At 39.0% G+C, this 27,893-nt stretch overlaps 1 protein-coding gene across 27 annotated transcripts in view; it reads right to left on the reverse strand.

The window, feature by feature from the left end:
- The window catches only part of DLG1 (discs large MAGUK scaffold protein 1), a 198,213-nt gene that overhangs the window by 62,668 nt on the left and 107,652 nt on the right, over positions 1–27,893 (reverse strand). For 22 of the 27 annotated variants that reach the window (XM_041002724.1, XM_041002720.1, XM_041002722.1 and 19 more), the window contains 7 exons: positions 26,529–26,579; positions 25,526–25,650; positions 23,393–23,562; positions 21,184–21,320; positions 12,913–13,057; positions 4,901–5,021; positions 1,849–2,005 (listed from right to left, as the gene is read on the reverse strand). In XM_041002724.1, coding sequence (XP_040858658.1) covers positions 1,849–2,005; positions 4,901–5,021; positions 12,913–13,057; positions 21,184–21,320; positions 23,393–23,562; positions 25,526–25,650; positions 26,529–26,579 — 906 coding nt within the window. Of the gene's footprint in view, positions 1–1,848; positions 2,006–4,900; positions 5,022–12,912; positions 13,058–21,183; positions 21,324–23,392; positions 23,563–25,525; positions 25,651–26,528; positions 26,580–27,893 lie in introns of all 27 variants that reach the window. The other 5 variants (XM_041002701.1, XM_041002704.1, XM_041002711.1 and 2 more) reach the window with 1 other exon arrangement.

The following is a 27,893-nucleotide window of genomic DNA, read 5'->3' on the forward strand; positions in this document are numbered from 1 at the left end:
GCTCTGCTTCTGCTCCAGCTCCCTGGTAATAAATACACTTGGAAAAGGAGGAGATGGCCCAAGTACTTGGGCTCTGGCCACCTGTGTGGGAGACAGCGATGGATTTTTCAGACTCCTGGATGCAGTATGACCGAGTTTTGGCCATTGTAGGTACTTGGAGAGTGAAATGGCGGATGGGAATTCTGTCTCTTAAAGTCAGCTAACTAGCAGACAGCCAACCAACCAATCAGACAACACAGTGCAACACACTGGTTAAAAACTTCTGTCTGTACCATTTAATAGCTCATATATTAACTACAATGGGAAAAATAACGTCTAAATTTAGTGTAACAATTGGAAAAGTGATGTTAAGAATGATACTCTTGAAAAGCCTATCAAAAATGTAAAATAGTTCACTGGATACCACTTTCTAACAGTTTAGTATTCCTATATATATAAGAATACTGAAAATAACGCTGAAAACAAGCTCAACACAAAAAATTTAGAATATGACAACATAATCCACAATGGGGTACCATAAAATATGTACTAAAAATCTATGAACTTCAGAACAGATATTAAATGCAGAAAACAGAATAAGTATGTTTAGAAGAATCTAGAAGGATGTAAGAAGCTGTAAGTATTGAAGACCCCTCAAACTTGCTCATCTTATGTAAATAAAATAACCTTTCTAAAAAGACCTCTCAAAATTAGCAAGGCAATCAGAGAGGAGGGAAAAAAAGGATCAGGAAAAACTTCAGAAATCAGTACTTTAAAATTAAAAATCTTAGTTTTGGCTTAGACAGCACATTAGATATATATACAAATAGACCTAGAGAAATTACTGAATTGAAGTAAAAGGATACATAGTTGAGGAATATGAAATGGGTTAAGAAGACATGAGGACATGTGAAAAAGGAAAATGGGAAAGGGCAGTAAGGGATAAGAAGTTTTCAGGACTGTTGCAGATATGATTCCTCTGGTTCAACAAGCTTAATGAATCACAAACAGAAAAATCAAATGCTAAATAACAGACCCATTTTAGGGAAACTGTAGTACAGCAAAGACAAGATGTTAAAAGCAATCAGCAAAAAACATAATCATATACAAATAATACAGACAACAGGCCTTTGTGTTAAATAGCCTAAGAAAGCAATAGCTGTCAACCCACAGTTCTAGACTGAATTAAATTTACAAGTGAGGACAAAATAAAGCTATTTTTAGACAACATCTACAAGTATTTTAGACTCCTGAAAAAAGCAAATTAAGGATGCATGAATAGGACATTCTACTATCCTGTGAAGGACAGAAAGCAGAAAAATCTAGAATTTTCACAACAATAAGCAATCTTATACAACAAATAACTGTGCAATCCAAATGCTTTCAGTGGCCCACCAAAGAAACACAGACGAAAGAAGTAAGATAAAAGAAAGTATGGTTATAAAAGCAGTATAAGTTCATACAAACCAAAAATAAAATAGACTACATTAAGAGTTTTAAAAATTAGTAAAAATACCATAATCAATCACTCATGCGGTAGACCATACACCTGGGTTCCCAGTTGTGGCTTGCCAGGTATCTCAGTTACTCAACCAGTCAGAGGATAAAGGTACATTCTTTGCCTCTCAAATAAACACATTAAAGAAAAAAATGTTGGTCTTAAAACGAGAATACATGCTTCAGGTTCATCTACAAAAACTAATCCTTCCTAACAAAATTGATTGCCAAAACAAAATTTATCACATAGAATGTACTTCTACAATTAAGCTGAAGGTAACAAGGATAACTTCAGAACAAAAGAAAAAACTCACTTAACAATTAATAGATACCAGTTAAAATTACACAAACGTCTAGATAAACATGTCCTACCGATATAATACGATCTCCTTTTCTGAGCTCTCCACTTAGATCAGCAGGTCCTCCAGCCAAGATAAAGGAAATAAATATTCCTTCTCCATCTTCACCTCCTACAATGTTGAAACCAAGGCCTGTTGAGCCACGATGAAGAACAACTTTTCTAGGTTCCCTAAAAATTAAAAAAATATTGAATGCTTTGGAAATTTTATAAAGACCTACCAGAGAGAACTCCCAACTGGCAATTTTTATATTATTAGACTTCAAGGAAAGCTAGATGAAATGCAAAAGGTTCAAGATATTCTAAGCCTATAAATGAGACTACAGAAAATTTTATACATCTAATTTTATATAAAAGGTTTCAGTGTTAGAAAAACACCAGCTCAAAATAAAAAAGAGGAAAAAAAAACCAATTTGGAAACTTGATAACTTAATAAACAGCCATTAATCTATAAGTATGCACAGAGTGCCTTACTGCACATAATGCAGTCATATCCCTGACGACTTCTCTGAGTCTGTAAAATGCAGTTTTCCTTCATTTTAGGAAGGTTGTTTCTCTAGCACCAACAAGACAAATCACAACTAACTTAACCCATTCATAGCAATCCCATTCTTCTCGGCTACCCTGATTGATCCATTTCCAGGCTTTTCATATGAAATATAATGCTGAAGCCTCTATTACATTTATTTATTTAGTGTTAATTCTGAGATTCTCTATTGTTTCTCCCACGTTTAAAATCTCTGAAATACAACTTCCCACTGGTATTTTTTCATAACTGTTGGGAGTTAGACACAGTATGAACACCATTTACATCTTCTGGTAAGACCATAAAAAAACTAAGAAAATTTTGAATTTAATGAAATGCAGAGTATCATTTGATAATATTACTAAACAGTATATACTATATTTGCAAATATTTTAAAGTCTATTTTCTAAAAAATTCAAAAAACATTAGCCTTAATAATATTAAATACTTTTAAGGAATGAATTTTATGAATCCTTTCATAAAAACAGAATTTACCTTCTTAAACACATGTCTACTCAAAATTGAAAGCAGAATTTTTTTCAAACATTTAGTTTTTATTTGCAAGGCACAATCACAGAGAAAAGGAAAGGGAGAGGCAGGAAGATAAAGATATCTTTATCTTTATATCACCCTCCAAATAGCTGAATTGGCTAGGGCTGAACCATAGTCAGGACTCACCACCACATTTCCAGAACTTTCCTCTTTGTCTCATGAGCATTTTTGCCCCATTATTACAAGACAAGGAGAAACATTTGCTTGTATACTCTGGGCAGATACTCTGGTCCTAAGTCAGCCCACTCTTATTTAGTGTATTTTCACTTACAAAAAATTGCTTGTTGCTCTAGTAAACCTTTGCTCATCCCAGGATTCTTTCTTGTGGCAGCATCAAAGCTGGACACACTCTCTGGTAACATTTCACAAGTAGCCTACATAAGGTATTTAGCTAGAGTGATGAAAAATGATGAAAGGAGCACTGCCTGGAGAGTAATAGCCTTGAATATTCTTGTCACTAATAAATCAGAAAGCTATTCTTTGTGCTCATTTTCATTCCAACAGAAGCACTGAGGATCAGTTAAGTTTCCAATATTGCCAAACTCTGACGAAAGGAACAAAAGACAGTGTTACTTGTCCTTAAAAGAGATAATTTAAAAAAAAACCATTTACTCCTAAAGTTAGGAGTTTGACAAATAAAGAATAATGATAACAATGCTAATAATAAAACAATCAGATCTAAAATATTTTTGAATTTTTGCTCACCTCATGAGAATTCTTTCGGAGTAAAAAGCTAATTTATGAGCCTGGTGCCATGGCTAAATTGGCTAATCCTCGTTTTGCAAACCTGCGATTCTATACTGGTGCTGGTTTGTGCCTTGGCAGCTTCACTTTTCATATAGCTCCCTGCTTGTGGTCCAGGATAACAGTGGAGGATGGCCCAAGGCCTTTGAACAATGAACCTGTATGGGAGACCAGGAAGATGCTCCTAGCTCCTGGCTTCAGATTGGCTCAGCTACAACTGTTGTGGCCATTTGGCGAGTGAACCAGCAGATGGAAGATCTTTGTCTCTACCTCCCTCTGTAAATATGCCTTTCCCATAAAAATAAACAAAAGCAGCTAACCTACAAACTTTGATGAAGTTATTAATGTTAGTTCAAAGAATATTTTAGTTGTCAAGATATCAAGGCTATATACCAAAGAAAGAAAATATTGCTTGCTGAATTCTGAATATGAATCAAGTAATTGCTACAATATATTATTTTATCGCCCATATTAAATAAAAACTATACAAATTTAAAATATATAAGTACAGTCTTAGGTTGGTTATATTTAAGCTAATATCTAGGGACAGTTTACCAAGCCTAAAAAAATCATTAGGAAAGAAGCAGTATTTATTTACAATACAAAACGTTTTTATACTTTAGGCTCATGAATGAAGCATCTAATAAAAAAAGCTCAGGATTATTTATTTTAAATAATTTCAATATCAAAGGTTTATTTCAATAATAACAAGAACCACAAAGAGGTTGTACTATTAGTAAAAACTAGGAATGAAAAATGATAAAGCTACTCCTGACTATGCTTTCCAAGCACCCAAGTAAGCTACATGCTTCAGCTGAAACTTACAAAGGCACAGCACAAATTACATGAATCCTTCCAAAAGTGTCAAAAATTCTAATTACCTTACATGGCTAATTAAAATTTCATCTAACAGTTGAAGAAAGAAAGATGAATGAGGGATGTGGAACAGTGGATAAAGTGATGCCAGTATCCTGTATGGGTGCCTGTTCAAATCCAGATGCTCCACTTCCAGATTCAGTTCTTTCCTACTGTGCTTGGGAAAGCGGCATAAGTGTGTGGTCCCTGCACCCATGTGGGAGAGACCAATAGGAAGCTCTTGGCTTTGGGCTTGCCCAGGCCTAGCTACTGCAGTCATTGGAGAGAATGAAGCAGTGGATAGAAGAGCAATCTCTTCTCTCTTTGAAATTCTTTCAAATAAATACATAAACATATTTTCTTTAAAGGAACAATGTTAAGCTTCTCACCTTGTAATTTCATCATCTCCAAGCATTCCTTTAGAAACAGGGGAATATCTGGCTGGTGATGTGGGAGTCTGGCCCAAGTAGGAAGATGGGCTAACATGGTTGTCAACAGGCTGAGAAGAGGCTTCAAAACAAAGAGAATGCGATTTACTTAAAACCAAAAAGAAACAAGATACCCAGTATCTCATTTGTAAATTTTATAGTTAGCTGATGTATAATTCACATTTGCTTCTCTGTATATCAGAATTTGGTAGAGAAGACTTTATTTATTAGCTAAAAAACTGGACAGTCTCCAGGCATAAAACAGTTTAGATAAACTCAGGTTAATAAAGCAAATTTATCTCATTTGACTTGAGAAAACACAACTAAAGAAGAGTTCCATGTGAACTCCCTTATAAAATTTAGGAAAAGTCGGGCAAGATAAATAAAAAGGATTATCATATCAAAAACAAAGAACAGAAGGGTGAAGTACAATAACATTTTCATGAAAATTATTTTAGAGCTTAGTATTTCTAAAAGTATATGTATTTAAAAAGTATACTCAAGTTTTGATTGTGAATTAATGAAAATCTGAAGCTTAAAAATAAGCGGCTAAGCACATGTCTGCCAACCAAATCCATATTTATTACTTCTAGTTTGTTCACAAAGACCACAAAAACTTGGTAAAAAAAAACCACATACATGGGGCCCTGCACGATAGTGTAATGGTTAAAGTCTTCGCCTTGCACACGCCAGGATCCTATTTGGCACCGGTTCTAATCCCAGTGGCCCTGCTTCCCATCCAGCTCCCTGCCTGTGGCCTGGGAAAGCAGTCGAGGACGGCCCAAAGCCTTGGGACCCTGCACCCATGTGGGAGACCCAGAAGAGGCTCCTGGCTCCTGGCTTTAGATCGGTTAAGCTCCAGCCGTTGCGGCCACTTGGGGAGTGAACCATTGGAGGGAAGATTTTCCTCTCTGTCTCTCCTCCTCTCTGTATATGTGCCTTTCCAATAAAAATAAATAAATCTTTAAAAACAAAAACACCTACACACCCTGATCTATCCATTGGTTTATTTCAATGATAACAAGAATCACAGAGGCGCTGGGGGTTATCCTTGTAGTAAAAGCTAAGAATAGGTAATGATAAAGCTATTCCTGACCATGCTTTCCAAATATCCAAGCTGACTACATACTTCAGTTGAAAGTTACAAAGGCACAGCTTAAATTACATAAATCCTTACCAAAACACAGGAAAAAGCAGATTCAGTTTTCTTGAGACTTTAACCATGATAGTTACTATGAAAAATTAGCTACAATATTTATTATCAAATACTAAACTCTTCCTTCATTAAATTATTTAGTTATCATCCACAAAGCACTATAAATCCATATTTGAGTTAAAAAAAAAATAACTCAAGGAGCATTAAAGGGATCTTTTATGCTGGTTTACTCCCCAAATGGTAACAATGCCCAGGGCTGGGACATGTCAGAGTTAGAGGCCTGAATCTCTGAGTTTTTCCATGTGGGTGGCTGGGGGTTGATTTTCCTAAGCACATTAGCAGGTAGCTGGATTGAAAGTGGAGTAGCTAGGACTCGAACCTTTGCTCATACAAAATGCAGGAGTTGCAGATGGTGGCTTATTTGTGCCACAATGTTGGTTCCTCCAAGCAATTTTTAAATCGGTATTAACTGTCCTCCAAAGTCTTTCTTAGATGATATGTAAGAAAATCTGCTTTTTGTTAATAAAATTTATGTATTTTTATTAGAAAGGCAGATATATATATATATATATAGAGGAGGAGAGACAGAGGAAGATCTTCTCTCTGATGATTCACTCCCCAACTGACCACAACAGCTAGTGCTACACCATCAAAGCCAGGAGCCAGGAACCTCTTCTGGGTCTCCCATGTTGATGCAGGATCCCAAGGCTTTGGGCCGTCCTCGACTGCCTTCCTAGGCCACAAGCAGGGAGCTGCATGGGAAGCAGAGCTGCAACGATTAGATTTGGGGCCCATATGGGATCAGCGCATTCAAGGCGAGGACTTTAGCTGCTAGGTCACCAAGCCAGGTCCTATCTGTGCTTTTACACTTGATCTTAGCCAAAAGGCCGAGAAGCGATCTATATGTGCTTTTAAAAAGAAGTCAGTATGTAACACTAAGCAACAGATACCTTCATGAAACTCTACAATCACCAGACTTCTCAAGTTCAGTTTACTGATATTTTACTATTAATTTCATGTACTATATTATATCTTCATGGTGCCAAAACAAAGCAAAAAATCAGATAAAGAAGCAAACCCTATAGCAGCTGGATGAAAAATATAGTAAAAAATGCATAAGTCAGAAAATGTGCCTCTTTACTGCCATATCCACACTGCCCATTAGTCAAGGGCTCCTTTCTAGGGTACTAGGCACAATATCTCAGAAGGGACTAAAAATAAAATACTATTTCTTATAGTCAAAATCTTACATGAAAAGGTGCCTCAGGGAGCTAAAAAATAAGGAAGCCCAATTCATTTTCCTTAGATATCAAGATTAAAGACCCAAGACCCCTAACATTTGAGTGAAAATCAAGAAGATTGAAGTAAAAGTAGAAAGAAATTGGTGGACTTGTGGGGGGAGCCCCTTCCCGATGGAATCTGACGGGGGGGGCCTCAGGCCAAAGCCATGTCTCCTGGCCCAGGAGCAACCATCCCCTCAGGGTGAGCAGCCATGAGGGAAGTGTGGGAGCTGGGTTAATGTCTTAGCTCCGCCCTGCCACCAAAAACTGGCCACAGGACAAGTTGGGGTGGATTCCCAACTTAGGGCTGGGGGCGGTCTTAACCTCCCACGGGGTGGCACCTGTGGGGGGCACCCCTGCCAGACAGAATCCAATGGGGGACTCAGGCCAAAGCCGCCGCCCGCCAGGTGGCGGCTCAGTCCTCGGCTTTGGGTGAGCTCTGGGGTTTTAATGACATGAAATGGCAGCTTAGGGATACACATGAATAAGGCCAGCTTTAGTGAAGGTGAGACACAAATTCCTGGTGATTCCCAGGAACAGGGACTTGAAACTTCAGGGCAAGCATGGGACTGAGACCTGAAGGTTTGGACTGAGCAAACCTTAGCCCATAAGCACGATTGGAAAACAGGGTGGAGCTCAGGACATGTCCAGCTAGGTTTCTGCACCAACTGGCCTGCATGAGCCACAGATGCTGAGCCACAGTGTCTAAGGCAGGTGTCACGACAGGTGAATGGGGCTGTGCTCTGGTCAGAATACAGTTATTGTCTCCTTTGGCACAGTGTGGACTGGGACAAGACGCACCAGGCCAGGCCAGACTCCAACACCTTTCTGGTGTTCTGGAGGACCAGAGTAGATGTGTGACGAACCAGGCTAGGTCTCAACCCCAACTGAGCCATATATGAGCTATATGGGGGTGTGGATGAGCCGTGGCTGGGCTGAAACATCCTACAGCAAGAACCAGAATGGGTTGAAGGCCAGTCAGGAAAAGCCACTTTTCCTGCTAGGACAGGAAGTAAACTGAGTAGTACTGGCACATGGAACCACTAGTATGACTGAAAACTGGTGCTCGGAGGGGTTCTGATGGAGGAACCTGGGCAACTCCTCTGGCAGGACACAGACCCGGCAGGTAAGCACAAGAAGCATGATAGGAAACAGCCAAGAGGTCATGGAAAGTGTTCTACTGGCATACATTTGGCATGGGTCTGGGGCAGACCAGGCTGAATCAGTTCACGTCATCCACTGGCAAATCTGAACGCAGAACAGAGCGTGGGTCGAACCAGGTTTGGTCGCCACAAAAGCAGTACACAACACGGAATGCCAAGGTGAGGTTACCTGAGCCAGATGTGAATGCAGCACCCATCAGCTCACATGAGAACCAGGAAGGGAGGGAGTGGAGCCGACAGGGGAATAAGTGGTGGTTCCTTTGCTGGACAGCTACTCCCTCTGGACAGCATGAGCTGGGATGGGGGCAGACCAGACCAAGCAGGGCTACAACACCTGTGTGCCTCATGTGGACTAGATCAGGGGAAAGCCAGGCTGGGCTGATTATTCCTACTGGTGCAAACAAAATTAGAGTGGGTGAGGATGGTTTCGGCTTAGTCACAGACAGCATCAGCTGGCAGAAGCTGGAACTGGGGGCTTGATAGTGTCAAGTTAAACCACAGAACCACCTGGAGAGAGCACAATCTGGGGTGGGAGAGAACGTGGGAGGGAAATAGTGGGCTCCTCCCTCTTGGGTTACCACTTCCACAGGAGGGCATGAAAACCAAAACAGGGGCTAGGATGGAATGGGGTGTGGGACAGACTGGACTAGTCTGTCACACATACTGGCAAACCAGGGTAGTGGGTGGGCCTGGTTGGGGTTATTGTGGGTCGCTCCAACTAGGCTGCAGCTCCCACTTGTTTATGCGAGGACTGAGTATGAGCTGGGCAGAACCAGGCTGAACTGCAACACCCATTGGTTCCAGTGGAAGACATGGATGGAAACAGAACCAACCCAGCAATTGCAACCACCAGCTTATCAGGGTGATGGACTGTGACGCGCCCTGTACTTGCTGGTACATTCAAGAATCTGGTCTCAGAACACCACAGGCAAGGTTTCTTTGGAGATCTCCCCAACTGAAATGCTGGACTCAGAACCGTAACCAAGATAAGAGAGAAGACAGAACAGGTCAATCAACCACCTCAGCTATATGTTGGCAGCAAAATACTGGACAAATGGAGACTCTATGATGGACTATGTCAATCAGTGGATTCTTCAAAGACCTCATCGTGCTTGGAGTGGCAAGACTGGCAGTGATTCATAACAGTTGAGCTATCAAAACCACTTGAGCAAGAACCTTGGAGCATATCCTACATCCGGGACCTGGGATGATGGGAAATTGGGTGGGCCTTCCCCCTTAATACCCCCCCTTTAAACATGAAGGAAACAATATGGAAATAATAGTCTTACCCACTTTCCTATAGCCCTTGAACCTGTTTACCCTAATAAACTATGTAAAGATTGTATAAAATATAATAATAATAATAAAAAGAAATCTATGTGAACAAAAAATATTTAAAGAGTTCAGGGAAAAACATATTTTTCTACTAAGTGTTTTGTTTTTTGATGTGAAGGAATTGTTTATATGACAGAGTTTCACTGATACAGTACTGGAATTTTGCAAATGAAGAAGAAAGGAGCAAAATATTAGATATGAGTATCAGGACAAACTTTGAATTCTAAGAGCTATAGTATGAGTATGATTTGGTCCCCCAAAATCATACAGATGTTTAATCTGAGTCCTAAATTGATGATACTAGGACAGTGGAAACTTAATCCAATTAGAGTGTTTAAGAGGGGCCTAGTGAGGGGTCTTACAGGTCATTGCAAGCATGGTCTTGGAAGTAATTCTCACAAGGCGTAGAAAAAAATCTGAGATGACCCCAACCTCCTCCTGTTCTTGGCTTGTCGTGATACTTTCTTTGCAAGGGCTCTACCCTTACCAGATATCAAACCAACAAAGCAGCTCATTTAACTTTAAAAACCATGAGCTAAAATAGACCCTTTATCAAGTCAGCTGCTTTAGATAATCTATGCATAGTAATGAAAAATTTTTATTTTAGTATTATTATCTTTTTAGGATACAGTTCCATAGGTCCTGGGATTTCTCTTATCCCCTCCCTAGCTGCTCCCCGCTGCCTCACTGAGTTCCCCTATATCAAGTAATGAAAATTTAATACATCAAATTAAAAGAAGTAGAACCATCGGTAATACAACAGGGTAATGAAGTGGTAGTGTGAAATGACTGAAAGTCAAAGTGAGGTAGATCTGTTACAATAATGATGAACTAAAGGTTACAGTCAAATAACAGTATAATTTAATTTGAGATTTCAGAAATGATGAGGTATTGATCTACAGTATGATCTAAAATATAACTTGGAACCAAATATCTGGGTTGAAATAGAAGTTGGGGAAGAGATCAAGAAACCAAAAACCCAGGATATCAGATGAATCAGTCATCTATGTGGATTTTGTACATTATTGAAAATGACAATGTGAAAGCCAAGAATGTGCAGCAAGAAAAATGATGAGCTTGGCACCTCAATCTTTGGGACCCAAGCAAGATTGAAGACATTATAGATGTTTATAAAATTTATAACTTGTTGCCTAGAAGGGAGGGGAATAGGAATGAAACATGATAAACTAGCAAGATGAATTGCTATTTTTTCCTAATTGACTATTACTTTGCCAATCAATAGTAGTAAAAAATATATAAATATTGGAACTGGCATTGCAGGACAGCGGGTTAAGTCACCATCTGTGATACTGGCATCCCAGTATGAGTGCTAGTTCAAGTACTGGTCAACTCATTTCTAATCCAATTCTCTGCTAATATGTCTGGAAAAGCAGTCAAAGACACTTTGGAGCTCTGTTTGGAGCTCCAGACTTTTGGCTCTGACCTGGCCATGCCTTGGCCTTTGTGGCTATTTGGGGAATAATTAAGCAAGTGGAAGACCTCTTTGTCTTTTCTTCTTTCTCTATGAGTCTGCCTATCACATAAAATAAATAAATCTTAAAAAAAGAAAGAACTATCCTACCTATATCTATAAGAAACAATCAACATTCAATTATTATTCTTTATAATTACCTCTTCATGTTTAAGTTTTGTGTAAAAAAGTATAACTCAATTAGGAAATAGTATTTTTTTTCAGGCTAACACCTTTGTAAGCAGCAGTACGGCTACTTGGATATTTGGCCATAATCAAGATCTCAATTATTAATTTGTGGAGCAACTGTTACAAATAAGAACAAGGGAGAGTTGAAGAAACTGGCAATATTCAAAATAAACTTATGACTTGATAAATAAAACATAAATAAAATTGCTTATTCAATCACAGAAATATCAAGTGTTTGCAAAAATTTTAAGTACCAATATTCTTTTGTTTTATGTGAAAGAAGCATTAGGACATCATATCTGTCCCTTAGAAAGAATGAATATTATTAAGAAAATGATTCTATCGTATGTGAACAATAAGTCAATGAGCAGTTAAAAATAGATAATCTAAGGAAAATATACAGATTTTAACTATAATCTGTATTTGTCTTATAAGGATTAGTGTCAGTGGTAGATTTTGACAGTGTTAACATCGAAAACATTATCATTTACAAAAGGTATAAAAGTGATTTTATATAGAATATCTAAAAAAATTCTGTAATTCCAAAAAGGAACATCAAAAGCGAATGTACAAGAAAAATATTTAAGATTACTTTGGGTTCCGTTAACTCAACACACAAATAAATCTTTTGTTTTTCAATCAAAACAAACATCAGTGGTTTACACATTGTGACAAATATGTCACAGTAATATATTAACAATAAGAGAAGCTGTACTGAGAACTCTTTGTGCTACTTCACAATTTTTGCTTTGTATACTCAAACCTACTCTGAAATTTTAAAAGTTTTTGAAATGTATGTTTAAATCTCTTTCTAAATTGTACATTAAAAAACTGATAAAAACCACCAATGTATCTAAGAACTCTGATATCAACTCGATTCAAATAAATGGAACAGCATACAAATATGGTTATGTAATATAGTAGAAGTACCAAAAAAAAATACTAAGAGTACATATTAACTGTTCTCATGAAGCTGAGATTTTAAACTCTGAAATTGAGAAATATTAAAACCAGTATTCAATATGTAGTCTATAAACCAGCAATACTATAAACATCAGAATCACTATGACAGCTAACAGAACTAAATTACAGGTAAAAGCAGTTTCTTTGCAAAACCTCAAAACAACAAGAAAACAAACAAAAAAGTCTGTATTATTTTCAAATACTCCTTGGTAACCAATGTCTTACACGCTGAAATTAACTAGTACAATAAAATAGTAAAGGTGAAAAGATCCCTCCCTTCCTTAATAGAAAGATTCTCAAAAGTTTTTTAAAGCTACTACATTAAAATGCTTAATATATTTAAAAAGTATATTTCATTAAAATGTATCTTATCTAAAGTAAGACAAACTTAAGTAAATGCAAGCAGGCTGACTTACAGTTAGTGATATCAGGTGGTGCATAGCCATCATTCATATACATACTTGTGGGTTTTGCCACTTTCAAATAAACAAAATCAGATGTATTCTTTAAGGCAGTTACTGCTTCCTCGTGAGTAACTTCTTCCAAACACACACTATTCACCTGAAGAAAAAAATTCCCAATGATGATTGTTTTAAGACATTCTTTCTGATTTTTGCTATCAATAATTATACCAAAGGTAGGGAAAATAAGCAATTTAAGGAAGTAAAAGTATGTGGAAAGAAAAAAAATGATTTTTAGAGAAAGATTTATTTTAATTTTCAAGGCAGAATTTACAGAGAGAGTTTTTCATTTTCTGGTTCACCCCCCCAAACAACCAGAGCTGAGCTGATCCCAGGCTGAGCTCTCCCAAGTCTTCCACATGAATGCAGATTCTCAAAGATTCAGGCCATTCTCTGCTACTCTCTCAGTGACAGGCAAGCAGCTGAACCTAAAGTACAGCAGGTGGGATACAAACTAGTATCCATATGGGATGTCGCCATTACAGGGCAGAGGATTAGCCAGATATGCCAGCATGCCAGCCCTAGGATCTGGCATTTTTGATAGTCCATGCTATTTTGAGAGGAGTTATACTGGGTAGTAGGTAGTCAGGGTATTCTGGGTCCCCAAGTCATTTTTCCTAAAATATAAATGGATATTTTCCCCCCATGTCTTGGATTCACCAGAGTGAATCTCGAAGACAAGTGCATATCTTATCAGAAACATACTTCCCCAAGAGACAAGGGCGACATTAACATATCAATTCCCCACCTGAAGCCATTCTGTCTCCTGGTCATAGCCAAAGGGGAGGGCTTCAGACTTGCCTCATTAGAAAGGGACCAAGGAAGTTGGCCAGTGACACCTTTCTGGCCATTTGTCCCAAGGTCAGGTACCATGGAAACCAGGAATTCGTTTATGGAAAAACATATTTGAGGGGAACCTTTAAAAGATGCTTTCCGTTTGGGCCTAGCGGCGTGGCCTAGCAGCTAAAGTCCTCACCTTGAACGCACCAAGATCCCATATAGGTACTGGTTCTAATCCCAGCAGCTCCACTTTCCATCCAGCTCCTTGCTTGTGGCCTGGGAAAGCAGTCAAGGAGACCAGGAAGAGGTTCCTGGTTCCCGGCTTTGGACTGGCGCAGCACCGGGCCGTTGCACTCACTTTGGGACGGAAGATCTTCCTCTCTGTCTTTCCTCCTCTCTGTATATCTGACTTTGTAATAAAAATAAATAAATCTAAAAAAAAAAAAAGGTGCTTTCCGCAGCATTAATATGGGTGGTTCTTGTCCTTCTGCCACTATGGCAGAGGACTAGGGTCTCTTTTTTTCCACTATCCCTCCTGCCACTATCTCAAAGCCCCCTCCTGTTACTAGGATGGGAGCCTCTCTTCTCAACTTTTCTAATAAATCTTGCTTTAAAACTAAACTATGTCTGCATGAAAATTCTTCTTTCCTGCGAAACAAGAATTGAAGTCGCTGCCATATTCGGGGTCAAAAACCCTACAACACTATCAGGAAACTGTCCACTATGACTAGTGAAATTATTTATATACATGTTAACAGATTTGCCAATCTTGATTTTTTTTTTTTTTTGTTTCTCTCCTATGGCCCAGACTAAATTCTCTCTCACATGTAGGTACTTGGGAATGTGTGTGTGGCAGTTTTTTAAGTTTTTGGGATAATACATTTTTTGTTCTGCAAACAGTCATTTTATATTTGATATCTTATGGATTGCTGTATTTTGAGACACACACAAAACCAATGCATTTTAAAAACTTATAATACTTCCACAGTGCGATTGTATCAGAATTTACTAAATCATTTCTAAATTAATACTTAATTTTTATTTATATTCATTTTCATTTGAAAGGCAGAAAGAAACAGATTGATCTTTCAACTGCTGGTTCACACCATAAATGCTTGACTCAGCCAAAGGGGGGCCATGCCAGGCCAAGGCCAGAAGCCTGGAATTTCATCAGGGTCTCTCATGTGGCTGGCAGGGATCCAAGCAACAGAGTTAGTACCTGCTGCCTTCCGGGGTATGCAAACTGGCACCTCTATCTGGGTTTCCTGTATAGGTGGAAGGGACCCAAGAATCTGACTCATTCACTGCTCCCAGTATACATAGTAGAAGGAAACTAGAATTGGAGAAAGGGGCCAGGAATGTGGACATAATCATGAGTGCTTTTTAAAAAAATATTTTATTTATTCGAAGGGCAGTTATAGAAAGTGAGAGCGAGACTCAGATATCTTCCATCTGCTGTAGTTGGGCCACACCAAAGCCAGGAGCTTCTTCTGTGTCTTCAAGGTGGGAATAGGGACCCAAGCACTTTGCCATCCTCTACTGTCTTCCCAGGTACATTGGCATGGAACTGGATTGATGGGGCAGCTGGGACTTGAACCTGTGCCCATGTGGGATGCTAAATCACAGGGGCTACTACTATGTCATGTTTCCATGACTAGGACTGATGTTATAATGGAATGTAACACTGATTACAAGCAGTAGTTTGAATTTTTCTTGGAATTTGTTCATTTTATCTGTTTCAATGTGTTGGCATAAGTTGTTCAGAGTATTTTGTTATGCCCTTTCTCACTCTTAAACAATTTCTTACTCATTTTGCTTTTTTAAGCTTTCTTTTTTTCTTCTTGGCCAGCACAGCTAAATTTCTGTCAATTTTTCCACTATCTGTTATTAATCTTTTCTTTTTATTCTTTTTTCTATTAATACAGGTCTAATCTTTAGCAGTTCCCCTCCCCTTTCATTTAAAGATTCATTTATTTTTATTGGAAAGTCAGATTAGATTTATGGAGAGCAGAGACTGAAAGACCTCCCATTTGCTGGTTCACTACCGAAAGGCTGTAATGGCTGGAGCCGGGCTGAAGTCATGACCTTGTTCCAGTTCTCCCACATGGGTACAGGGTCCCTAGGCCTTGGGCCATCCTCTACTGCTTGCCTAGGCCATAAGCAGGGAGCTGGATGGGAAGCAGAGCAGCTAGGACACAAATTGGTGCTTTCAACAGGAGGATTTAGCCACTGAGCCTATTATTTTCCCTTTTATGTTTACTTTAGGTTTAGACTGCTCCTCTCTGATAAACATTATTTTGGGGGTGGGGCAAATAATGCTTCTGCTTTAAATTACAGTGTTCTAAAATTTTTTTTTAAGATTTATTTATTTATTACAAAGTCAGATATACAGAGAGGAGGAGAGACAGAGAGGAAATCACAGAAGCATAATTTTCCTTGTTGGTTATTAACATCGCTTTGTAGAGCTTTAGCTGGTTATTTGTACAATATCGGCATGCAAAGCAAGGATTGCCTGCATTTTGAAATATATTATGATATATTGTGTATCTGCAATATACTGTTTCTTTGATGGTCTGCAGTGAGCCAAATCCCCTGTTATTCCCATCCTTGTAAAATCTCATTCTTGGGACACTGCGATGTCACAATGAACTAAACTCCGCTTGAAACACTCGTGTTTGGGTCTCGGTTGCTCTACTTCCAGTCCCTACAAATGACCCTGGCAAAGCAGAAGGCAAAATGTAACTTGCTTGGCTAATGAACTACCTTTAATAAATTAGATAAAACAGCTATGGTGCAATGTAAGGGCTGATACAGGATACACATTAAGGGTTGTACTCTGTGAGTCTAGTCACCAGCCTGTGAGGAGCAATGAGAAAGCACTGCAGAAATAAACATCTAGTTAACTTCAAAAAATTCCTACTTGATAGTCACACCAATTTACCTGTAATTTGTGTGAGCCAACTTAGAAGTAGACTGTTTGGTTCACATTTAGCCCCGTTATTTGGAGCAGAGGCAAGTGGTTGCTACTGAATACTATCCAACTTACAGAAGTACAAGCAAACATATGATTACTATTGGTCACTAATTTTTAATTTTTTTGTTTAAATGCAGTATTACACAATTAAAATAAGAGCCGACAAAACTTTCTATGGGATTCAATGCGGCATATAAAGAGGATGTCTTTAAATACTAACACCCAAGTAAAGTTATGTGATCATTAATCAGAGTTATGAATTTTTAGGTTAACAATTAGTGATCTTGGAAGTGAATACTGAAAATGTTCAAATACTGAGCCCTGGATCACTTCAATGTAAGAGGTAAGAGAGATGAGGATATACAAGGGAGAATGAGGAACGACTTGGAGAGAAAATAAGCATCAAGACAGAAGGTAACCATTAGGCAAAATGAAATAAGGAGTGTGTCAAATGCCAGAGAAGCCAATTATGATGGGGATGGACAACTACACAATTTCAGTGTGTTTATGAGAACAAGAGCCTCATTAAAATGGATTCAAGAGAAATAAGCATACTGCTACTGGAGATAGAATCAACACAGACTTCTGGTTCTTTATCACCAAAATTTTTCTGGGAAACCATAATGGAAAACATGTTGTGAAATGGAGGAATCTGAGTTCTACCTTGGTGGCTCGGGTGACAGCAGCCCTCCACTGTAGGGGTGACCTGCTTGCGGGGAATACCTGGGCCAGGTCAGACCCAATGACTGGGACTCAGCCCATGGGCACCGTTGCCACACTGTGACCGGGGCGTAGGCTTTGGGACCAGGTTCTGCCTACTGGCCACCTGGTGGTGAGCTTTAAGGTTTTTCAGGGTATGTGACTGCTGCCTAGGGTCATCCAAGGATAAGGCTAATGTGAGAATAGGTGAGGGATGAATTCTGTGTGATTCCTAGTGATGGGGTCATGGAACTTGCTTGCAAGCCTGGAGACTGAGATCTGAGGGTTTGGAGGGGAGATCCCATAAGTTCTATTTGGGCCAGACTGATTCACCAAGTAACATGGGAATCCTGAGATGGGCTGTTAGTGTAGAACATCACTGACTGCCACACACCAGTCCACAAAAAAGCTATGGATGGGGGCCTATCTGGCAGGGCTAGGTATCATCAGTGCCTGACCCAGTGGCGGAACAGGGGATGGGTCACACTTGGCAGGGTCAGGACAATAATCAACATGTGAGAACCAGATCCGGGGATAGATTCTGTGGGGGAAGTATGGGCCCAACCCAGTGGAAATGCAAGTCCCATTGATTAGCTCGCCAAGTTGGAATGGCAATGGGCTGAGCTAGGTGTGACCATGGAACCTGCCATCACTCACGGGTAAAGGAACCAACAATAGTCTGGGCAGGTCAAGGCAGCAGTACCCGAATGTGCATCCTAAAACAGGATATGGGGTAGGCCGAGCTGCAACTGGAAGGGGGTGGACTGGGCAGGGCCAAGCAAACCTTAACTCACAAGCAAGAACAGAAATCAGAATGGAGCACATGTCATGCTGAGCTAGGTTCTTATAATGACTGGTCTGCATGAATCAAGGATACTAGGACACAGCAACCAAGGCAAAGGCCAAGACAAGTGAGGGGCTATGTTAAGCTGGGTCAGAGTAACCACTGGCACGATCTATGGTTGGAAATGAGCTAGATTAGGGAGCTAAGGAGATACCCTAACGGGGGAGTGGGGACTGCATTCTGGTCTGGTCATGGCTGCAGTCTCCCTTGGCACAAGTGTAGACTGAGACTTGACGCACCAGACTCTGCTAAACTGCAGCATCATCTGGTGCCCTGGAGGGCCAGGGTAGATGTAGGATGGACAAGATAAGTTTCAGCCCCTAACGAGTCATGTGCGAGCTGTGTTTGGGTATGGATGAGCCTTGGCTGGGCTGAAACATCCAACAGTAAGAACTGGAATGGGTTGAAGACCAGTCAAGAAAGGCCACTGTTCCTGCTAGGACAGAAGGTAGACTAAGTAGGACTGGCTCATAGACCCACAGGTATGTGTGAGATCTGGCAATGGGAGAGGTTCTGATGGAGGAGCCTAGACAACTCTTCTGACAGGACACAGTCCCTGCAGGTGAGTGCAAGAACCATAACAGGGAGCAGACCAGACCAGGCCAGGGAAATGTAACCACTGGCATGCATTTGGCATAGGTCAGGGGCAGACCAGGCTGAACCACTTCACATTACCCATTGGAGAATCGGAACACCAGAACAAAGTGTGGATGAGGCCAGGTATGGTTGTAGCACATACCAGTGCACATTATGGCTGGGATTGGATGCCTGGTGGGCTGGGCCTAGGCTATAACCCTCACCAGCATTAGCTGGAATTGTGGGTAGGCCAGGCCGGGCCAGGCTAGGCTACAACACCCAACAGAAAATGCTAAGGTGAGGTGGGCCGTACCAGACTGGGCCGCAGTGCCCAACCAGCACACATAAGAACAAGGGAGGAGGGTGGCAAAACTGGCAGGGAGAATGTGGAAGGTTCCCCTACTGGACAACCACTCCCACTGGAGAGCGTGAGTTGGGATGGGGGCAGACCAGACCAGAAAGGGGTACAACACTTGTGGGCCTCAGGTGAGCTGGATCAGCAAAAGCCAGGCAGGGGTGACTGTTCCTACTGGTGCAAACATTAGAGTGGGTGAGGGTTGGTTGGGCTTTGCTGCAGCATCAGCTGGCAGATGCTGGCACTGGGGCCCAATTCTGTTAATTCAAATGCCAGAACCACCTGGACAGTGCATAATCTGGGAGTAGGAGTGGCCTAGTAGGGAGATAGTGGGCACCTCTCTTGGGGTTACCACTCTCACTAGACAGCACAAAAACCAGAACTGGGGCAGGGGTGGCTAGACAGAACAGCACATGCCAGTATGTGTTTGGGCTGGATAGTAGGTTGGCTGGGTTGAACTAGGCTTCAATGCCCATTGACAAGCATGAGAGCTAAATGGGATGTGGGACAGACTGAACAAACCTGTGGTACATCCTGGCATGCATGGGAACCAGGGTAGTGGGTAGGCCTGGTGTGGGTTATGGGGAGTCGCCCCAACTAGGCTGTAGCTCTCACTGGTTTGCGTGAGGGCCGAGTATGAAGTGGGCAGGATCGGGCTGGACCACAGCACCTGTTGGTTCAAAGTGGAAGACAGGGCTGGAAAAAGAACTGACCCAGCAATTGCAACCACCAGCACAGGCATAAGCTGATTAGGGGTGATGGGCTCTGCCGGACCCTGTACTGGCAAGCACACACAAAAATCAGCTCTGGGATCACCTCAGACGAAGTTTCCCTGGGGATCCTTCCAACTGAACTGCTGATCTCAGAACCCCAACCATGAAGAGACTGTGTCAGCCAGTGGGTTCTAGCTGTTTCTGGGCAGGGACTGGGTATGGCTGATGTGTTCTACATATTTGAGAGCTGTAACATTTTCTGAGTCATTTAGACTCTGAACTTCTAAGCCCTAACTTCTGAGCTCAGAAGGGATTTGTGTCACACAGTGGAGGGGTTGGCTTCCTTAGCACCTGACCAGAGGAGCTGGTAGGGAAGATATTCTATTTAACAATCAATAGGCTATACTTCATCATGAAATCATGGTCAGGGGCCAGTGTTAAGAAACAGGATAAGCTTCTGCAAATGATGCTAGCATACTGTATCAGAGCGGCTGCTGATACGAAATGCTGGTGTTACAAGTCAATGTGCAACAATGTTAGCTCCACTGCTATGCTTATGATTCAGCTTCTGGCTAATGCATCTGGGAAGGCAGTGGAAGATTGCTTAAGTACTTAAGTTCCAACCATCCATTAGGAATACAAGGATACAACTTCTGGTTCCTGGTCTTGGTCTGGTCCTGATCTAGCTACTGCTAGGGGAGTAAAATAGTAAAATCATACCATGTCAAAAGATACAATATTTACTATACAGTTTCAGAAAATGTTTTATAAGTATTAAAACACTATGTATGGTAAAAACCTTTTAAAAAGTTTCCCAAAAAAGACTAAACCAAATATTTAGCTGTACATTATGATTAAAGAATTTTTAAGAAACAAAGGAGTAGGAAGCACAAAATTGTTGATGTTCCAGTTTCTAGGAGATTCACTTTATAATAGTTCTCATTATATTATAAATTAATGAACTAAAGTAAAATGAAAGAGGTCTGTGCATGAACAAATAACGACTCTGTGTTATAAATCCGATTTTTATTCAAACAGTTCAGTGCATTTCAACAACCTAACCTGTAATAAAAAAGGAGAAAGAAAAGGAAAAAGAGGGGTAATATAGAAAAAGTGACAAAGTAACACAAAGATTTATTCTTCAAAAGTTTTGATAAAGCAAGGCAGTTGTCACTCATTTAAACATCAAGGAAGCTTTTTAAAAGAATGTAGAAAGTCCAACGTCTGTTAACACAAATAAGGACATCAAAATAATCTTTAAAAATAATAAGTATCTTAGACTTACTGCTAGAAGTTTATCTCCAATCTGAAGTTTGCCATCCTTATGTGCTGCGCCTCCTTCAATTATTTTGGTGACATAAATGCTATTATCCCCAGGAATATGCTGATTTCCAACACCTCCGGCAATGCTGAACCCAAGACCTGCTTGGAAAACACTGGTTTTAGATTCATATCAATAAATATGAACTCAGAAAGAATCAGTTGATAATCAAAAGGCAATAATTCCATCACACTAATGTTTATTATTTCAATTTAGCTATCATTTTAAAAATTATAAATATTAGGCCCGGCGCGGTGGCACAAGTGGTTAAGGTCCTCGCCTTGCACGCCCGGGATCCCATATGGGCGCTGGGCCCAATAGTTGCACTTAAAATACTTGATAGATTAATTACATAAAGTCAATACCAATATTACACAGGACTTCAAAGTGTTCAAGGAAATTAGCATCTCATTATTTCATCTTTTTGGAGGCTAAAAGTCTGTCTTAACAGACCTAGCACAGTAGTCTAGTGGCTAAAGTCCTCGCCTTACATGCGCCAGGTGGACGCTGGTTCTAATCCCGGCAGTTCCAATTGCCATCCAGCTCTGTTTATGGTCTAGCAAAGCAGTTGAGAATGGCTCCAGATCTTGGGAACCTGCACCCACATGGGAGTTGTGGAAGAGGCTCCTGGCTCCTGGCTTTGGTTTGGCGCAGCTCCAACCATTGCGTTCACTTGGGGAGTGAATCAGCAGATGGAAAATCTTCCTTTCTATTTCTCCTCCTCTCTATACATCTGACTTTTCAGTAGAAATAAAATAAATCTTTTTTTAAAAAAAGTCTGTCTCTACAATGATACTTAATGTCATATCTAACTATTCCAGAGTCTGTTTTAAGTTAAAACTACTGGAGACAGATTGTGGAAGTTTGGAATATAAAAATCAATAGGAAAAGCAGGTGTTTGATTCAATGGTTAAACTGCTCATTGGAATGCCCCACGTGGCTGTATTTGCATCCCGGCTCTGCCTTCAACATCAATCTTTCTGCTAATACAGACACAAGCAGCCAGCAGGCAACATCTCAAATAATTAGATCCACGCCATCACCGTTTTGGGAAACATGAGAGAACTGGCTGAATTCCTGGTTCTTAGCATTAGCTTCCTCAGGCACTGCAAGCATTTGGAGTATGAACTATTAGACAGGACCTCTCTTGCTCCCTTCTTCTTTTTTTTTTTTTAAGATGTTTATTTATTTGAGAGCTACAGAGGAAAAGAGAAAAAGAGAGTGATGTCTTCCAAAGGCAAGAGCTGAACCAGTCATAAGCCACAAGTCAGAAGCTTCTGGGTATCCCAAGTGAGTACAGGTACCTAGGCAGTACTCCACTGCTTTCCCAGGCACACCAGCAGAGAGCTAGATTGGAAGCGCAACAGCCTGGACTGGAACCAGTGCCCATATGGGATGCTGGCACTACAGGCAGAGCTGTCTTCACCCTCTAAACCACAGACCTGACCCCACTCTGTTTCATAAAACCAAACCAAACCAACAAACTAAATAACCCACATAAAATTTACTTCCATTTTCATGGAAAATGAAATAAAATAAAGATGTATTTATTTTGGTGAAAAAACTTGAAATTTAACAAAGCATTACAAAAGAAGCTGTGCATGGATTTTTAACTTTCCTTGCACCAAAGGAACTGATCTTTTGATTTTTTTCTCATGAATAGAAGAGAAATCCTATGTGTTCATAGCAATAAAATGTGTAATAGTGTGTGTGTGTGTGTGTGTGTGTGTATAAAGTTTCAGATATTTTTAAATGTTGTAGTCTTAGTAACACATTCTTTAGAAAATATATTTTTGAAAGGCAGGATCAGGTGGATGTAAAGGAGGGCTCCAGTACTTTAATTCACATGGAGGCCTGGGCCACTGCTATGGCTTCCCAGGGTCTGCATTAGCAGGAAGCTGGAATCAGAACCTGGAAATCAGACACTCTGATACAGACATGGATGTCTTATCTCTGAGCCAAATTTCCACCCCTGTGATGTTGTTCTCTTTACACAAAATCATTAAGACAAAAAAAAGAGAGTATAAAAATTACTCAGGTTCTACAGGTTAATTAATTACTAAATTTGAGATTATTTAAAGTGTTCTTAATCTTGGATGAGTGACATTACATTCACAATTACATTTACCTTAGCTATCTCTTAATGGTTTACTTAGTTTGGTTTATCACATACCTTTAGGACCCTTAATGAGCTTTATTTCCATTATTTTCTCTGATACTGGTTTCCGTCTTTTAACATATAAGCGTACAATAGAGCCTGCTTCTTTCAATGCTTCAACTGCTTTACTGTGTGTTACATCACGAACATCTACTTCATTTACCCGTAAAATACAGTCATTGACCCTGAGGAGAAAAATTAAAAATTAAAAATAAAACTGGATGCTAAAAATTGCAACATCAATTTTACATTTTTACCATTTTAAAATTCATTTTCTAAGGAAAAGATAATTTTTTTAAACTCCGGGATATATAAATTAAGAAACTGAATATGAAACTATATCAATTACTAATATAAATACAAACAAATATCTCCAAATGGTTAGCCATGGAAGTAAAACAATACTGTAAATGGAAATTATATAAAAATATTAAATAACCATAGCTACCATTTATGTGCTTATTATGTGGAAGCATTAAGATACTTTACAAAAAAAAAAAACATTCATTCAGCATTTAGCACAAGCTCGGTATTTCCTTAGTGCTTCAGCCCAATAGCAACTTGTCAGGCAGATACACATTTTTTTGTTCCCATGTTATAGATGGAAAAACTGAGGCACAGAGAGTTTAAAGGGCTTTTTCCCAGTCACTTGAAAAACAAGTGATAGAGCTATTTAGTCAAAATTTACAGAGGTGGTACAAAGTCACAGAGATGGTAAGAATCAAGACTTAGCTTAACTTACTGAATTAGCCAAAACTAATTTTCTGAGTTCCTTTACCAATCAATAGTCTAGAATTAAAATAATGAAGATATTTTTTGACATTTATATAAAGTTAAAAATTAAGAAACATAATTCACATATTTCTTATGTAAGTTACTTATCATTAGATATAATTTAAAAATCTTTATTTTATTTGAAAGAGTTACAGAAGCAGAGGGCATGCGTGAGAGAGAATGCCTGCAGTGGGCAAGCAGTGGGCGTGGTTCTCATAAACATTTATTTATGTTTTCTTTCTTTCTTTGGAGGAAAGAGACTGACTCATCCAAAGGCAGTAATACCTTAAAGTTAGCACTTTACGTCTATTCTAATGAAACAAAGGGACCACAGTCATGTTCATAAGAGTGGCCCACATACAGGCCAAGTAAGAAGGATAGGCATTTGCTGCAGCTGTTACACACACACCCTGTAGCATTGTTGGGCACAAGTCCCAGTCTTATTCACGATGACAGCTTCGTGACCAGGTTCACTCTTAAAGGCAGTAGGTGATAGCTCAAGTACTTTGCTCTCTGCCACCCACATGGGAAACCTGGATTGAGTTCCTGGCTCCTGAGCATTTAAGGAGTAAACCAGTGGATTGGGAAGCCTCTTTCTGCCGTTCAAATAAAAGAAAAAGAAAAGAAAAAAAAAAGAAAAAGGAAAAAGAAAGAAAGAAAAGTAACAAAGTAGAAGCCTATATTTACATGAATGGTCAAATTATTTATTTTTATATCTAAAATTTTATTAATATACCAGTTGCCTTATACTGAAACATACAGAAACTAAAAAGCTGCATATAGTACAAACAGCTTTAGACTAAGATGCTGTTTTATATAAATCATCTAAAATAATCATCTCCAAAACTTCAGGTTGTTACCACATATATATGAAAAGAACACATAGGAAAAATGTCAGAATTGTGGCTTGACGAAAACAATACTCTTTGTGACAGAAGTTTTCAAAAATATAATACTACAATCAACCAGCATTACTTTTGTCTAAGAAAATACAGAGTTTTAAAGTTTCCATACATGTTACTCTTTGTGGCAGGAGATGCAAATTCAAATATATAAATTACACATTTTTCAAAACCAAAAAAAAGTTGGAAATATCCTATTAATATGTATCAAAATAAAAAAATAAATTCATGATTCTATTAGTTTGACCAGAAATCAATTACATTTATTATTTAAAAGCTATAAGCATAATGTATGAAGAAAATTAAATTTCTAAATGAAAAGAAGGAAACAATTCTTATAGCACAATTACCTCAATTGTTCATTTGAATACTGTTAATTATTATCACAAGATTTCTTTACTTATTATCTATCCTTGACAAGTTTGTTTCAAACAAAGCAAATTTAACATGACAACAAATTTGAAAAATGTACCGCAATCTTCCATCTTGTGCAGCTGCTCCCCCTGTGATAATTTTTGTAATGAAAATACTTGAATCATCTCCAATGTGCGGGTTGTCTGTACCCCCTGCAATACTGAAACCAAGCCCTGAATTTCCCTGGGGGAAGAGAAAAAAAATTGAGGCTGAGTAAGAATTATATTACTAATAGTATCCCTTCCCTTAATTAAAAGACTCATGAACCGTACTAACATGGAAGTACAGTAATGTGAAATTTCTAAAAACAACTGGCTAGAAAAGATGGCATTGTTAAATACAGTGCTAATTAAATGTGGATATTCTTAAAGAAAAGACATATGAAACAGATTCTTTTCTGCCTGAATTGTGACTTTCAGTTATTTTTAGATGAGGAGGTTGTACAGTAAGTTTCTGAAATAGTCTCTGTTCTTTAGTACCGTTTCCATTTTACAGGGAAAGAAAAGTGACCATGTTGCTAATATACTATGTACTAATTTAAAATCAATGATATCTTACTATTTTATACACATAAAGAAATTTTTAAAAATCAAATTTAAAAAAAAAGAAAGAAAAAACTGAGTAACTCAGTCTGGAAGAGCCCAAAGAGATATTCAGGCACTCTATGTAATGTACCATCCTGAATGGGACCCTGTAAGAGAAAGACCATAAAATCTAAGGAACCTTAATAAAGCACAGACTGCAGTTAATGTATTAATACTAGTTCAAATACACTCTGGAAATGTAAGATGTTAACAATGGGAAAAGCTAGGACTAGGGTAGATACGAATTCTCTGTACCAACTTCACAACTTTTTTATAACCAAAATTAATAAGAAAATAAAAAATTAATCTTAAGGAAAGTTACTAAAGAATGGAACATGTTCTAAAACACCATGGTTAACCATATGATACGTAAACTCAGGAAATATTACAAATTCCTGTTCTCAAAGATTTTCCTTTGAATTCTGTATGAAAGCAATATATTTAAAACACCAAAATAGAATAATTAACAGTTCGTACCCTTTCAAGTGTGATTTCTTCATACTCATAATCTGCATCAGTACCATTAACCTAATGGGAAAAAAGAGAATTCACTCAGAAATTTGGAATGCAATAGCTGAAACGGTAAGTCACAATTTTCGTATGGTTTATTAATGAAAACCCATCAAATGTGACTGTAATCAAATAACTTTAGGGAAGTGTTTCAGTGAATGTAAGAGAACAAATGTGAGTAAGGAGTTCACATCCACAGTATCATGACTTTCGTGTAAAATAGGTACAGTTAACCTTCAAGATTATTCAAGTTTTTTATGCTGCTTTGATCCAAATATTTAAATCAATTGCTGACTCATGCTGATATGAATACTTTAACTTTTCTATAAACCATCACCATTTTATTCTTATTTCTGATACTTTGATCTAAGCTTTGCTATCCTACTCTGGTACACTGCCAATGAAGACAATCAACCCAACTGCTCAGATTAGTATTTCTCAGTACTCAAATAATCCTCTGTTTTAAATAGATTCTTATTTTTAAATCCCAGGCTGGTAATACATCTCCAAAACTTTGAGAAACTCCTATTCTCCAGAAACTTCTAAATTTCTTCTCTCAGTGATCGAGGTTCTCTCTATGAACCAAGAAGAACCCACTAGTCACCACCATCCTTCCCAACATGTAATTCTCACCTCTTAATGCTCTTTATATAACATATGAACTTGAAAAAATTACTATTTTTTAAAGAGTTATACGGAGAGAAGGAGTCAAAGAGAAATTCCATCTGCTGGTTCACTCTCCAGATGGCTGCAACAACTAATGTTCGGCCAGGCCAAATCTAAGTGCCAGGAGTTTCATCTGGATCCTTCCACTGGGGTAACGGGCCATCCGCTACTGCTTTTCCCAGACTGTTAGCAAGGAGCTGGATTAGAAGCTGGAAAATGAACCAGCACATTTACAGAACGTAGGTAGGATGTAGCAACGCAGGTGGCAGATATCACTGTATTATGTTACAACACAGGCCTCCGCACCACTCAATTTTAATGACTTGCTCTTTGTATTAAATATCATGCAATTTCCCACTTCTGCTGGATTTATATGCTATCCTTATCACAAATTCCTTACATGAATTTCATGTCCAAATCGCTATTCAAGATCTTGTTCACTTCTTAGAAACCAGGCATGGTCCCTTTTTCCTCCAATTTATTTCATATTCTCTACTGAATGAAGTAACTCCAACAGACAGCAGAGGCAGTGAAAGGCAAAATGGTCCCGCAATCAGATTAAATCATGCTGAAATCCTTGCTTTAAAATGTTTAGTGATCTGAGGCTGGACCAAAGGCAAATAGGATTTATACTTCTAAAACAATTCACATCTTCTTTCCCACACA

Source organism: Ochotona curzoniae, unplaced genomic scaffold (genome assembly GCF_017591425.1).
Source record: "Ochotona curzoniae isolate NIBS_2020 unplaced genomic scaffold, NIBS_Ocur_1.0 scaffold_2587, whole genome shotgun sequence".
Taxonomy (NCBI): Eukaryota; Metazoa; Chordata; class Mammalia; order Lagomorpha; family Ochotonidae; genus Ochotona; species Ochotona curzoniae.